Raw genomic sequence first — 15,431 nt, 5'->3', positions numbered from 1 at the left:
TGTCTGTGGGCCGGGTCATGAGCCTCCAGGGGTGGGTCTCCTTCAGTAAACTCGCAGCTGGATTCCTGTCTTCAGCGTCCCGGAGGCGGCTGCAGGAACACGTGTGTGGGCTCAGTCTGTCCGGAGGAAACATGGCGGAGGAGGCGAAGAAACTGGCCGCTTACGCCGCAGTGGACAACCACGTCCAGGTACAGAGGACGGACCGCACGTGTCCGCAGCCTGCTGGCGTGTGTTCACCTGTTATCTGTTCAAATACAGCATGTAGCTGCACGCTGCGGAGCTAGCACGGTTAGCTAGTGACAGTAAACAAACCCACAGGGAGCATGTAGCCTAGCATGCTAACTCTCTACCCTTATCTAACCTGCACGCTTTGGGAAGGACTTAGCTCGGTGTTATGCATGTTTGTCCCGGGATAGTGGGCTAACTTTACTCCGGCATTAAGGACTAAAATACACTAAGCATGTGTTACAGCATGTGCTAGCTAGTAGGTGTGCTAACATGTGGAGCATGACTGAGCCAAACTTAGTTTATCACTGTGCAAGTGTTAGTTTATCATCACAGTGTGATGATGATGATGATGATGATGATTACAGAGCAGCTCACACCTGTGAGGCTCTGCAGCATGATGGTGCTCTGTTGTTTTAAATTAGTGATTTACTTGTTATTTTACAACACAGGGTTGTATAGTGAAATCCCTTTATGCAACACATAAAGAGAACATTGCTTAAAAATGTTTAAATTAAGAATAGAAAATAAAAGTAAACAACATTTACACACACACACACATGGGAAATAACTCTTTAGTGTGTTTTTTGCATTTGCATCAGGGGAAAGTTAAAGTCAGGTCAGATATTTTTGTTCCTTGCTGCAAATAAAACACAATGAAAAGTGAGCACATGAACACACTGTAACATGATATAAGAACTCTAACATAACATAAGAACTCTAACATAACCTGCACAGTGCCTGCTGTGAAATGTAGCACGTTAACTAGTGTTTCCTATTTTCTGTGTCTCACAGAACAACCAGGTGGTCGGAGTGGGCAGCGGATCCACCATTGTTTATGCTGTGGACAGATTAGGTGAGCGGAACCATCGTGATTTAGATTTTAGATGTCATTCACGAGACGGCTGATGTCTTAGACACAAGTCAGTCAGTTTGGTTTCATTTCTGTCACTTCCATAAAATAAAGCTCGCTGTGAGTTTGCTTAGATGTGTGTGGGTTGGAAATCTTTAAAAAAGGCTTAGGGTCGAGTGAAACACTGAATAGAAACAGCTGTTCAATGATACAACAACACGCTCACAATCCCTTTTTTTTTTACTTGTGTGTGTTGTTTATCCAGCCGAGAGAGTGCGTCAGGAGAAGCTCAACATCGTGTGTGTGCCCACCTCCTTCCAGGTTGGTTTTACACATTCAGTCTAGTTTCAGAGCAACGTGACTTGTAATTATTTTCCTCCTGGTGGTTTGATGCTCTTTAGCAGCAGCACTGTGGCTGTGAATGTGTTTCACTACCACACAGACAGCAGCTTTTCTTTTTGATGTCTAATCATGTAAATGACACGTGGATTCAGGGGGACTTTCAGGAGAAGATGCATTGAATCCAAACTTTCCAACATTAGTAATAACTGTTGTCATGTATTTCACAAATGAACCCTTTCCTTTAAAACGTACTGCAGTACAAACAGGAAATGGTATCACAGCGTTTCCTTTTTGCTTTTTCTCTCCCCTCTCCCGCTGTTTTTGCGGTCGTCACGTTTCATCCCGTCTCTCGGCTCGTCCTCCCACAGGCCCGTCAGCTGATCCTGCAGCACAGCCTCACGCTGTCGGATCTGGACAGGCACCCACAGGTATGACGAGCTCTGTACAAATGAATGTGAAAGCCTCGGCAAATGAGGAAGGGCCACAATATGCTGGTGCTCAACCTGCAGGGTTGGATTGGAGCGCGGTGCAGTTGGAAAGAAAAAAAAAAAAAAAAAGGCTGAATGGTGGAGCTGAGTGCTGGAATGGATGTACATAATGTTGAAGTAATGATGATGTGGGGACGATGATGTGTGAAGAAGGAAAAAAGTTCCTAAATGTAGGATCTAGTTGTTATGGCTCTGCTTTATTCTCTGCCTTTGTAATAAGTCGCTTGCGTTCACGTCCCCCCCCCCCCACAGCTGGATGTGGCCATCGACGGAGCGGACGAAGTGGACGCAAACCTCACGCTGATAAAAGGTGGAGGGTGAGTGCAGTGCAGTTCGCTGGAGACAGCAGAGCTTAAGCAGCGTCTGGTTTCTGCCTCTCACTCGTCCTGTGTTTGTCCCTCAGCGGCTGCCTGACTCAGGAGAAGATCGTTGCCGGCTGTGCTAAACATTTCGTCGTCATTGCCGACTACAGGTTTGTATCTGCTAGTTAACCTCGAGAAAAGAAGCATACGTTCTGGAGACAGTCAGAGGAAAAGAATTTATGTGTTTAGTGTTTTTCATTGAAGATTTCTTAAATCTATGTGTATTAGTAACAAAGAAAAGGCTTCAGTGTGATAAGCTGTTGGCAGCTTGTGCCTCAGACCTGTGGAGTCGCTCAGCACTACATCCAGTGGTGAAATGTAACTGAAGTACTTAAGTACACATTTGAGGTACTTGTTCTTCACTTGAGTGTTTTCTTTTCACAACATTTTCACTCCACTACGTTTACCTGACAACTTTGGTTACAAATGACTCACGTGAATAATTTTGCACACAATTCATATGAAGAGTTTTAAAAAAGAAGTTTACAGCTTCTCTAATATGAGTACTTTACTTCTACCAGGGTGTTTTTACATTGTGGTATTGGTACTTTTACTCCATTAAATTCTCTGAATACTTCCTCCACCTCTGGCTACAGGAGATAATTTGGACTTGTTGATGTTTCCCTCTTTCACACAGCTAGAAGCCACATTGCTGACTTTTCTCTCTGTGTTCTTGTCTACCCTACTGTCCCACATGACCTGCTCTCTGAAGACATTTACTGTCAAAATAAAAAAGACATCCAAATGTGTCCAAATGTGGTTCTTATCCTCTGTTTTCTCCTCCCAGGAAGGACTCCAAGGCTCTGGGCCAGCAGTGGAAGAAGGGAGTCCCTATTGAGGTGATCCCCATGGCGTACGTCCCTGTCTCCAGGATGATAGCCAAGCGCTTTGGAGGGGAAGCCAAGTTACGGATGGCTGTCAGTAAAGCAGTAAGTGGAGAGTTGGCTCAGACTTACTTCTCTATCAGCACGGCTTTCTGTCTCGTGCAGCAGCAGTTTCACTGTTTTTGCTCGTGTGTTTTCATGCGGAGCTGTTAGATTCCTCAGGTGGTCTTTGCAGGGTCTTGTTGTGGTCCTGAGGTCCAGGTAGAAAATGATGAGCGGTGATACTTTTTCATGGGGACACTACACGCCGTCCTGGATGGGATCAGAACAGCTAGAACCACTTAGAGGTTTATTAAAACATTTAACAAGCATTACATAATTTGTGTAAAGTGCCCTGTGTGCTTTTTATATGCAGGTCTGACTTACTGTAACATTAGTTAAAAGGTAATGTAAGCTTTTAACTCCACATTGGTACGCGTGGTAATAACCAAATCAAACCAGGCAGCAGAGAGTCACAGGTTTTGTCATTAGAACGGCTCAGGTGTCCTTTAGGAAGATACTGAATAACCTTTAGTTATTCCCTCTTTTTTTTTTCCACGAGTGCATCTATGTTTTGTTTGTCTTCTGCACAGTGGGAGGTCAGAAACACTGGATTTCTGTTTGTTTACAAGAAGAACTCCGCAGGGCGCCACGAAGGCAAAGCTTGTAAGAAGAGAGGAAGTGAGGAGAGTTCACACTGAAGCCAGAGGACAGAAATGACACAGGCTGCCTCATTAACAGGCTGGAGAGTAGAACTTTAATGGTTTTACCTCCCACTCACTTTTAAAAGGAACAACATCCAGCAACAGACGGGAGTGTCCGTCTGTCACACTGACTATTTATTTTGTGACTGTTGAGCCTGAAACCAGTTTGTGCTCTAATTAGTGGTCGATTAGTGTTTTCCCCAGGAAGTCTTGATGGACACATGTGTTATTTAATCAGCATTTGTCTCATAGTCACACATGATCACTGAAGAATTAAAGGCCATTTAGACATAAGAAAAGAAAGAAGTGTGGTTCAGACCAACCAGTGTAAGCTATGGCCGGGGTTTAGCTGTGATGACGGCGAGAAGGAGCTACTAGTTTGAAAAACCAAAATGGCGGCTCCTGAAGCATCAGTTATATCTGAAGAGGAGAGTTTTTCTTCATGTAAAGAAGAGCAAAGAACGACACCTTTCCCGACTTGCTTTGGCAAGAGTTTTAACTGTTAATGTCGGCTTGTCCTGCTCCAATCTTTTGCTATTATATCCTTTATATTATATCCTTGATATTTAAAGGGATGATTTTGGTCTGAGCTTTGCCCGTCTGGCTCTCAGGGTCCTGTGGTCACCGACAACAGCAACTTCATCCTGGACTGGAAGTTTGAGGAGGCTCAGAACTGGAAGGAGGTCAACACCGCCATCAAGATGATCCCAGGTGAGGAGCTGATGGACGACGGCTCCTGGTTTGTCGAGCCAGAAGAGGCTGAATGTGGCTGATGGTGTAAACAACTCTGACAAATCGTCACATACTAACTGTTTACTTCACTTGGGTGGGACAAAACCATGAAGACTTGGGGAGATGTTGGTTGTATTTTGGCTCTAAACTAAAGTTGATGCTCATAAACGACATCACTGGTAATGATAAAAGAATGGATTTGATCCTAGTGGCCGAACAGATCAGCATGTCTGTGTGTCCTCCTCAGGTGTGGTGGAGACGGGGCTGTTCGTCGGCATGGCTGAACGAGCCTACTTCGGGATGGAGGATGGAAGCGTGCAGACTCGGGATCCTCCAGTCAACTGAGGAGTTTGCCGTAACCGCCGTCCGTCACCTCCCCTGCAATGACCTCACTCTTTACCGCAAGTGCCGTGTTCACGACTTCCACCCGGTCTCAGACTGTGTTTGGACAGAGCCGCACCTCCTCCAGGACTGTAGCATCTCCAAATGAGATCCAATGGAAGGATCACTTGATTTTTCTCATCCTGCGGGCGGTGCTTCTGATTCTGCAAGTTTTAAAGTGCCTGATGAGCAAAATCCAGTGGCATGATGTGCTAAGTGCTTTTTTTTTCTTTTGTATTGTGGCTCAGTTTGGCTGATGGTCTCAGTGGGAACGTGGCTCTTCCTGTAATTAGTGGGTTTGACTGAATGTCTGCCGTGGTTCTCAACCAGTGAGGGGAATGACTGAAAAACTAAGGTGTGCCTTGAGACTATATTTCAAATCCTACCAAAAGAAATGATGCTGTTAACGTTACATTTAAGAAGCTCCTGATCAAACTGTTGTCATCCACTAGTGAAGACATTGTAAGCAGACACGCCTTCAAGTCTTTTTAATTAATTAGATCACATAAAGGGGAGTGAACTGCACACTACAACATAAATAAGATATATATCTTTCAAGGAATTAATTTTCCTAATTAATATGGTAATTTAAACAGCAAGAAGTTTCCAAAAAATTAATGAGATTGTTGACAATTTAGGGAAACCCCGCGGTGCAGGTGTGAAGCTTCAGTTATTCCACTGTTTTAAGAAGATGTGTGACGCTAATTAAACAAGCCGCCCACATAGCATACGGCACAGAGGTACGCTGTGGTAAATATCATGTAGATGCTGTGGGCATTTAAACAGAGACATGTCAACATAGTTTGAGGTTCTGACTGAGCAGGAGAGCCGTCACTGTGTCCTCCAGCAGCACTGGGCTCAGTCTGTGATCTCAGCCACTCAGCCACACTCCTGTCGCAAGAGATTCCTTAAAGTCACGGTTCGGAGAGCTTGGCATGAAAATTTTGGATATCGGTTTAAATCGGTTCATTTTACCGGCTAGTGGGGTGCACAGAGGTGACATGGGAGTCCTAACGAAATTCTCCCTGGCTGTTGAAATTTGAGCATCCAGCCCTTGTTGCCATGGGCCAAGCTGTTCGATTGACAGAGTTTGGGACATCTTTTGTGGTTTCCTCTCAGTTTCAACAGCGGTTCCTGTAAAGTTGCACCAGTCTGTCACGAGGGTTAAAGTGCACAGCCTCTTTCATGCATGTGTGCATGCACCTCCTTCCACTGTGTTTGTGCCTGTAAGTCATATGCTCGACGACTTCTTACTCCTCTAACACAAGCCGTCCGCTCACAGGAAGTCTTGTGCCATAAACCTCATCTTAAATCTAAATAGAGGAACACGCATGGAACATTTTTAGGTAATAACAGTTCTATGAAATGGTCCCAGTTTGTAGTGAACTGGTGTAGCTTAGATCTGAACCATCAACACCACAAGTACATTTTATGTGCCTTTGCATGCCAAAGCAATAGAACACACTTTTAATTCAGATGTAGCTAAATACATTGATTATGTAGCCGGTCTTGTTGTCGGAAACAACTGCCTCTGCATCACTGTTAGTGTTAAAAGCTGTCATCGGGTCTTAAGAAAACCAATAATGTATCAAAATGCAGTACAAGACAAAATAGTTAATTTGGCCGCAGGTCTTAAACACAATATTTCATGTTTGGTCTGGAAAAAAAGTCTAAAACTGTATATTGCAGCTTTGAAGTTGTGCAGCAGGTTTCAGTGAGATAATGTGTCTCAGGTTTACTTGGAGTTTATTTCTAAAACACTACTTCTACCACCACCCTCTCTATTATTTTTCATTTTAGAGAGCTGGTATTCACTCTGTCTTTGGCTCACAATGCCTTACACTGGTTTTACTTTTGTGTGTGCGGCCCTCCGAGAGACTCGGGAGAAACATCCGGGCTGGGAAGTTTAGTACAATCAGAAAAATGCAGTTAGCTGGTCTGTTTGTCTACAAGCTGCTGGTATTAGGTACGACCATAAATCAGGTGGAAGTGGGTGGATTTTAGGACGCACCAGTGGAGTGTAGACAAAAAGTAAAAGTTAACTGAGACGACGTGGCCCAGTTTGGGTTCAGTACAAGCTGTGTACAATGTTGGATATTTTTGCACCAGCATTTCTGTTATTCCTTCCCGTCTTTACCAATTGACTGTGATACTGTTTTTGCTGTGAACGTACTATTTTCTCTGTCAACCAATACAGGACCAAAATGATAACAACACGCCTCCTTGTTTCTATTTTATCTATTTATTTTCAAGAATATTCTTACTTCAGTTTGCATGCCGGACACTTTGATGGTGTCGTTCTCCTTTATGGCCACTTGGGCGCGCTAGAAATGCAAGCAGCTTACTTCTGCTGCAAAGTGTTCACTCCTAGAACAACTGGGTTCACAGTGACCTCATATGCCACCTGAAATATAAAATATATAATATATGTCATACACGTATTGAATATCTGTGAGTGCTACTACAATTTAGTTGTGTTCTAACTTATTGCCATGTTCTGTACATTTACAAATATGTTATGACTTTGGTCTAAAGCTCCCTTTTTCTATATCTAAATAATTTTACTGCTTTCACAGAATGTTGTTTATCTGTAGGTGAGAAAACATGTCACGTGATCAGAAACAGGAAATGTACTTATCTACAGTGAAGTAAGCCACGTTGATGCTTTCATATCGACTGTCTTGACAACTAGCCATGAGTGACAGATGAAATGTCGAATCAGGTGCTTACATTCAGTCAGTGGGGCCAGAAGTCGACCAATAGCGTTGCCGCCTATCGGCAGTGTCTCTCTTATTGGACAGACGACGATACATCCCACCAATCACAGACCCGCCACAGGATTCGCCATCAGAGAGTTTTTTGCGTCACCTTTTGCTCCCGCTGTGTGCCAGCAGGGAGTGCGCATGCGTCGTTTTGACGTACAGCGGATTAGCCAATGAGGGGCACTGTTTGGGGGGCGGGGACGTTTCGGGCCCGCCTCTTTGATTGACAGATATCTGGTGCAATCGTATTCTGCTTAGTGTGCGAGTGTGCGTGATTGACAGCACGCAGCCCAATGAGAAGTGAGTACATTGTTTTCTAGCATACGTAGAGATTTTACTGTCCAATCCCAGTGTAGAAACAAGGCGGGACTTAGCGTTACCAAGGCAAGAGTTGAGTCAAGTATAAAGGGAATAACATGGTGTCCCAGTGGCTGTTTATATTTACTTAAAGAACAGATTTGAAAGGGCGTTTAGCAAGACACAACGGAGTTTTTTTATATTTAGATACAGTTTTTTTGCACTTTAAGTTTTTTTATGTTAAGATTTACAAGGCCAGTGGCATGTAAATCTCATATTTCACTAATGTGCCAGTCTTACAAATGGAAAGGGGGCTTCACTTTGGAAACGTGAGCATTTCCCTGGTGCTCCTGCTGTTGCTGAAAGCGATCATCGGATTCGGGACTTCCCAAACTCAGGGCTCCGCCATCGGGAGGGAGCCGCCGTCCGCCACCCGGGGCTCAGGTCCGACCTCGGAGGAAGATGGTGCAAGAGTCATGGAGCGGGGCTTGGAGAACATAGGCGCCCCGGTGATTGCAGCAGACGTTACCGTGGAGGACGACGACAACGGGTCGGTGGGGGAGGCTGACGAAGCGTTTGGAGAAAGTAGCGGAAACGTCCCACCGACAAGGTAATTTAAAAAAAAAAGAAAAAGAAAGAAAGAAATGTTCGGTGCAGCTAGCAGACACCCATTATCGGACAGCTCAGACTGACACGACCAAAATGGAGATGGCATCCATAATGACAAAAAAACAAAACGCAAGCGTGAAAAACTACATCTCTTTTGAATATAACCAGCTAGATAAAACATCTATTTTTTAGGTTTTTAGCCAGCTAACGTCCAAACAGGTGCTGTGGACGCATGCTAAGTTATTCCTCCTCGGTAGCACTGAGCGCATAACTTGTTGTGGATGCGGTTGTTTGTGTTCCTGACTCACACACATGCCTCATTTTAAAGCTCTCCTCCTCAAATCCTCCTCATATCCTCATATCTTCCTCATATTCTGCCATTAAATCCCCGTGGAAGAAACCCTGAGCTGTGCCAGCGACCTGTCGGAGCACAAAAACACCAGAAACACAGTGTTGACGTGCGAGTTTGACTTCCGATAACTGGCTCAGAGTTTCGACGGAAGTTTGGGTGGAAAGAGCAAAACAAGTAGCTGGTTTTTACTTATTATCTGTGGTAAAGTTTACATGCTGGTCCCAGCAGGTCTTCATTTAGTGTACAGGCATGTTGATCGATCTGAAAGTTTGTGAGGGGTGATGATGATGATGATGATGAGGAGGGGTCCTCCTCCCCAGGCTGACACCCTGCCTCCTGCCTGGGTTGTTATTTGGGTTTGTTGGAAGTTGTGCATAATCTGACTGGACATACAGTTTATAATCCTAATCTGTCATCAAGCCACTGTCACTTTACTGCAGAGACACAAGTCTGAACAGTTAGTGTGATCACTTAAGCAGTTTCTGTTTAACAGAAGGATGAAGGACCCTGCCTCATTTTTGCTTGTCACATTTTCTCCCCACATTTCAATCATAAGTTTGCAACGTTGAGTTCATTTGCTTTGCATTTATTATCGCACATTAATCCCAAAAAGGTTGCATAATCAGGGAACGTTATTGGTAAGTGGAAAACTGAGATACCAGCCTCTTTATGGTCCTCTGCTTATCTCCTCCTGTCAGCAGATACACAGCTTGTTAGCTGAGAAAACAAAGTTGAAATAAAGACGTGCTTATTTAATGAACCACTGCCGACTGGGAATCTGGCAGAAGAAGCAAGTGGTGAAGTTGAGTTGGGATAGTTGAGTAGTTTGAAGGCAGTTGTTAAATGAAAAGCAAACTACTAGACTGCGAGTCAGACCTGATGATTGCTTGTGTTTATTCTATGACAGACTATCATGCATATGCATGCCGCTCCCCAGGATCCTGTCAGTCAAATGTTTATGGCTTCACACAGTCTGCAGGTTTACCCAACCCTGCTAGACCTGCTGCTGCTGCTGCTGCTGCTGCTGCCCAAAGTGAGATGCGGTTCTTGGCGCAGTGGGTAGGGCATTGATTTTGTCTTCCTTGGTAAACAGTAGGTTTGACGCCCACCTTAGATGTTCGGCGCAGTGCGCTCCTCATGATGTTTCTTCTCTCTGCTATGTTATTCTTTTTTGAGACCATTACAAATACTTTTGACTGGGATACAGCTTGTAGAATAATTCTTATTTCAGCCCCTCTGAAGCACATCAGGCCCTTCACTAAATTATTCTCTGTGTAGTATTATAAATGTGCTGCCTGCTTTTCAAGAGAAAGTTGGATCGAAGTCAGCCGTTAAGTTGAAAACATTGTCAGAGTCAAACCTTTTGAAGGCTTTTAGTGCTGTTTCTGACTTTAATACCAAAACCTTCGCCAACTATATCTACTTGGTGGTAAGAATGCAGCATATTTCCCATTTGCTGTCAACCCTTTTTAATCTTGAGGCTCAGTTAAAATCTTTCTGACAATCCCCAAAGCATCAGGTATTAGTTCTTGTTATCTGGGATGCCATGCAAACCCAGCTTTGTCACAACAGGGAGCTACTGAGCACACTGCACAGTCAGCCCAATGACGCTCCAGACAAGAGGAATAGCTGTGATTACTTGTTTATGTTATTTTGAAAAATTGTGCAGGACAGACGAGGAGAACAAAGTGCTTTCATGTGTGTGTGTTTTTTTTTTAACGAGAACAAAACCTTTGTGTACACCAACGTCTACAGCCAGTGCACCGCCAAGGACTCAATCGTATCGGGATAAAAGTGACGAGCTGTAAGGGCAACACATGGCGAAGGACTTCCAGGAGGATACTGACATCTGCATTACAGTATCAAAAGGAAATCGAAAGTAATTAGCAGAGCAGTTTGCTCTGATACAAGCGGGCTATTCCCCTGCCAGGCACCTCAGCTGCTGCAGGAAAACTCCTGAGTGTCATCCTGCTGCTGGTCACACCCTGCTACTGCTCACTCTGTGCCTGCGTCTGCACTACACCTACCTGTGTCTGTCACTTTCTGTCCGTCTGTGCTGCGCTCTCTCTCCCCTCCTTTCTCACTTTGTCACAGGCTGAATCCCCGGCTTTCTCTTTCCTTTCTCTCACGATCTCTTCCCATATTCACAGTTTGTCTGCCACCACTTCTTGGCTCCGAGCCGTCTCCTATCATCTCTCTTTGGGCACCATGTTTAGAATACACTGTACACAGTGCTGAAAGTTTACAGTGTTCATTTCTCTGTCTTGTTTTGGTTCGTTACATTTAGAATAGTCTCGAAATGTTGTTGAAAATATTGAGCTCAGGTCATTTTGTACTTGTGTAATTATTTGAATTGTAGTTTTGAATTTCCACACCATCCCAATAACAAACAGTGGCGCTGATATGTGGAAGTCAAACAGATAAAGAAATAACAGCAGCTTGTGAGCAGATAGAACAGGTGAATTATTCATTAAAAAGCCTGTCTGTAAAACAACAACAGATAAGTACAACATGACAGATTTTGCTGAAATAATGAACTTGCGGAGGGTTTTCTCTTTTTCCCGTATCCAAACACCTCTGATCACACTGTCTGTCCATCTGTCTGTCTGTATGTCTCTGAAGTCTGTCTCTCACTCTCATTTTACACTTGCTCCTTCCCTAATTCTCTCCGTTACCTGCCCACGCACACGGTGCTTCTTAATGTCACCCCTGGAGTATACGCCACTCCGTGCTCTGTTTACGTCCATCTGTCAAGAGAATTGTCGGTGAACTTTAGAAATGTCACAAGGAATGAAACATGATTTAGGAGCGTTTCCCTTCCAGTGGGCCAATTTAAACAAAAGAAGACTTAATAAATGTCAGAGAACACATGTGCAACGGAAGGAGAAATGTGTTTTAGGAATCATTTCGAGCAAGTTGTTGTTAAGTGTCACTTTAGCAGCGTTTCCTGCGTAAGGCAGCACTGTAAGCAGAAAGCAGCTAATGGTGTGTGTTGATGATAGAGATTCTAAAAATCCAAAGTAAAGAGAGCAAACTTTTACTTCAAAATAGGAAGAATAGAGAGGAAACCCCGCCACGAAGAAGTGTGACACTATAAAACTGAACACTTTGGGAGGTAGTCGTCTCCACACCTAGCATTAATTAGGTCAGCCTTTGGAAAACACACAGTCGCTCCTGTTTCTGACCTTTCAAGGCTTCAGCCGCTGCTGTTTTCCAAGTCAGACAGAGGTCGGACCAGGTCTTGTGATAATAAGGGCCACTTTGTGACATTAATGTGTGACATTAACACTCACTCAATCACTTTGGCTACAGAAACAACTTAACAGAGATGTGAAAGAAATCACTATTAAATTAAAAAAAGGAAGCACGACCTTGTTCATGATACAAACTCAAACCAGTGAAGCACTCATGCTTTAAACTTTAGTGCTTTGTTGACAATACGGTAACTCTTCCAGCCTGGATCTCTTTGTGTTTTAAAGAGATTGGACCTCCAGTAAAGCCATTTTTATTTTCCTCCAAATGAGATTTTGGAGTGGAGCACTTCAAACACAGACTCTTGAAGGTGTTTCACACAGACAGCTTGAGAAAACAGTCTACGCTCAGATGTCAACATTTTTAAGTTTCTGTCAGATGCAGTTTTTTCTTATTCCTGTTCCCTCCTCCGCACCCGTATCCTGTAATCTATAAATATTCTAGATGTTCGCTTTGATCCGGCCCTCAGTTCATGACGACAGCTGCTGTCATGTCGTTTGATGGCTGTCACCTCACCTTTTAATGCTGCCGTCTATACGTTACAAACTCTACTCTGGAGACTTGGTGTTTACATGTCTCGGTGCATGTATAGGTGTGTGTGCATATATGTTTGAAGTGTGTGTGTGTGTGTGTGTGTGTGTGTGTGTGTGTGTGTGTGTGTGTGTGTGTGTGAATCATGCATGTGGCGGTGCTGCCAGGTTTGATCCATCCGTTGGGGGGCACCTTAGGGAGCACTTGGAGGTGAGAGGAGAGAGGACAGCAGCTTTGTTTGAACCCGCTACCCCCACCGCCTCCTCCACCCTCTGTACCCCCCCCGCCCCTCTGTACCCCCCCTCAGGGCCCTGTAGCGGCAACAGCTCTTCTGGGCCGCCGTGCTTGCCGGCTGGCTCCCACCAGCCTACTGCTTAGCAACAGCCAATCGGCCAAGCCAGGCGACTTGTCGGCCAATTGCATCGGAGAGACGGGCTAGTGCTCAGAATTTGAGTTGGCCGCATGGGTCTGGCCATAGTTAGGTAAAGGAGGAGGAGGAGAAGATTTTTTTTTTCTTTTTTTGGAAGGGGAGAGTTCATTTCCTTGTTGTTTTTTTTTTTTCTCCCTCTTACTTTGTTTCAGTGGCCCGTTCTCTGTAACCAGGGAGATGTTGTGGGATTTATTAATAGAAACTGTCCCTAGAATAACAGGTCAGGATGAAGATGGTTGAACTCCCTCTGGGAAGTTTTAATTGAGCACTTTAAACTCAGTTCTTGTTACCCAGTCGTGTACGGCAGGTGTTTTACTTTGGAGAGGTCTGAATATAAAATGCTAAACTCTGTCACTTCAAACAAGCTTATATAATCTCTTTTAACCTTTTGTCCTCATTGTCTTTTCCTTATGTAACCATGTTTTTATTCACGTCCGCTCTGATTTTTCTTTTGTATCTTATTAAGCTATTCTTCTATTATTGCTCTGTATAATTATGTTATTGCAAAGTTGCTGTTTAGTGTTCAGAAGTTGGCTGAAAATTGACCAGCCGTTGCTGATGTTGGGGTGCGATGACCTTTAGTGTCTTCATCACTGACTTCCTGACTTCCTGTGCACTTGATGAACGCTGTCTGGGTGGTAGCAGAGTCCGGGACTCATTTGACAAGATGCTTGCAGTTTGTTTGATAACCACATGCAGTGACAGAAACAGTAACCAGTTCTTCATAAATGTGATTGCTAAACAGTACTGGCTTCAATATGATTATCAAGAGGAGTGAATTTATTAGGTCAGTGGCTATTTTGGTAAGTCGGCAGGACCAAGCCTGCAGCACTGCAGTATGGGTGGGGCAGAGGCAAAAAGGTGGGATACACGGAGAGTGAGGAAGGGAGGGAGTGGAGGATGAAAACAAGGAGTTAGCTGGTAGTTAGTAGGACCACGCTGTCTTGTTTTCACTCTCGGTGGCTCCTCACTGCTTAGCAACAACGAATCAGATCCACGGATGTGAGCTGCAGCCCCGCCAATCAGGCAGCAGGAGCGTGGCGCCATAGAGTTTGGATTTTACCACGTGTGAGATGAAATGTGTTGGAGAGGGGAGTGCACTTATGCAGGAGGAGAGAAAGGGTGATGGCAACACTTTTTAATGGTGTGTGTGTGTGTGTGTGTTTTTTATGCTAGTATGAGAAGTTTTTTTCTTAACCACACCCTTTGCTCTCTGCTGCTGTGGTCTGCTGCAGTGACCCAGACACATGTGAGGTCAGTTTTTAAAGCAGACTGTCACTCAAGTCCTCATTACTCGGCTTCAGCTTATCTGATCACGACATAAAACAACTGTCAATTGTTTATTTAGCGGGTTTAAAGGACTGTTATATAAACCTTCAAGTTGCAGTGAGCTGCATTGAAGTGCTGGTGTTATGTCATCTGTGATTGTTAATGTCTCCTTTGGGCTCAGTTGCCCATTAATGCTTCACTGACCTTAGTGACTGGCATGATGGAGTCTGTTTTCTTTTTTCAACTTAGACTTTTTGTCTACTCTTATCATAAGTGTTCATTTATTTTAGGCATTGTTAGGCACATGGGAGCATATTCATGTTTACCAAAGAAAAAGACTGAGTTCTGGTTCCATGCTGTGTTGAGCTAACTGCCTGCAGGTCCTTAAGCCTTAACATATCCTGCATTAAATTACCACAATTATACGACTTAACTGGAAAGATTTTAGAACTTGCTACGTTTGGTCTTCAGTATTTGTTTTCACTGCAGCCAGTTTGTGATTGCTGGTATTGTTTTTTTTCCTACATATTTGTGATAATATGATCTGATATTTGTGGACTTTAGCCTAATTCTGATTCTGAATAAATAATCTCAAATTAAATGTTAAAGACCTTTCTCTCTTTGTCTCATTTCCATGGCACTATCTGCCAGAATGTGCACAATTTAAAGGAGTGCACTTGACTCCTTTTTTTTTTCTCCTCCTGCTGGTGCAGGGATGCTGGGTGCGGCCGGCTCAGAGCTGCATCCATAACTTTCTCCCCACGTGCTCCCCATGCTCTCGTATTTTTGTTCTGCCTCTTGGTGGCTGCACAGCAGGCTGTGTGGCAGCTGCGCGGCAGCAGAACTCCACACTCCAGCGTGCATCCAGGCTGCTCGCTGTTGCATGGTTACAGGCATTTCTGCCCAGCCATTCGCTGAGAGTCTGCCGAGCTGCCCGCACATTGGCTAGGGGAGGAGAAAAACACTGCTTCCATTGGCT

At 44.2% G+C, this 15,431-nt stretch overlaps 2 protein-coding genes across 2 annotated transcripts in view; both read left to right on the top strand.

Annotated features, from left to right (window-relative positions):
• Nucleotides 1–17: 17 nt before the first annotated feature.
• rpia (ribose 5-phosphate isomerase A (ribose 5-phosphate epimerase)) lies at nucleotides 18–7,145 on the top strand. The gene is made up of 9 exons (XM_070842975.1): nucleotides 18–188; nucleotides 1,021–1,081; nucleotides 1,344–1,399; nucleotides 1,789–1,848; nucleotides 2,161–2,225; nucleotides 2,312–2,380; nucleotides 3,058–3,199; nucleotides 4,449–4,548; nucleotides 4,817–7,145. Exons 1-9 carry the CDS (start codon nucleotides 18–20, stop codon nucleotides 4,912–4,914), a joined length of 822 nt encoding a protein of 273 aa, XP_070699076.1. The 3' UTR covers nucleotides 4,915–7,145.
• A 982-nt stretch (nucleotides 7,146–8,127) lies between these two features.
• Nucleotides 8,128–15,431, top strand: part of eif2ak3 (eukaryotic translation initiation factor 2-alpha kinase 3) — a 28,410-nt gene continuing 21,106 nt past the window's right edge. Inside the window, exon 1 of the mRNA XM_070842258.1 lies at nucleotides 8,128–8,619. Coding sequence (XP_070698359.1) covers nucleotides 8,312–8,619 — 308 coding nt within the window. The 5' untranslated portion in view covers nucleotides 8,128–8,311. The remainder of the gene's footprint in view (nucleotides 8,620–15,431) is intronic.

Source organism: Pempheris klunzingeri, chromosome 13 (genome assembly GCF_042242105.1).
Source record: "Pempheris klunzingeri isolate RE-2024b chromosome 13, fPemKlu1.hap1, whole genome shotgun sequence".
Lineage (NCBI taxonomy): Eukaryota > Metazoa > Chordata > Actinopteri > Acropomatiformes > Pempheridae > Pempheris > Pempheris klunzingeri.
The sequence above is the reverse complement of the archived record's forward strand: the minus strand, read 5'-3'. Positions and strand labels throughout refer to the sequence as shown.

Coding starts and splice junctions, on each gene's coding strand:
- rpia (XM_070842975.1), top strand. CDS start 18: ATGAGCCTCCAGGGGTGGGTCTCCTTCAGTAAACTCGCAGCTGGATTC. Junction 189..1,020: donor CAGTGGACAACCACGTCCAG/GTACAGAGGACG, acceptor TGTGTCTCACAG/AACAACCAGGTGGTCGGAGT. Junction 4,549..4,816: donor CGCCATCAAGATGATCCCAG/GTGAGGAGCTGA, acceptor TGTCCTCCTCAG/GTGTGGTGGAGACGGGGCTG.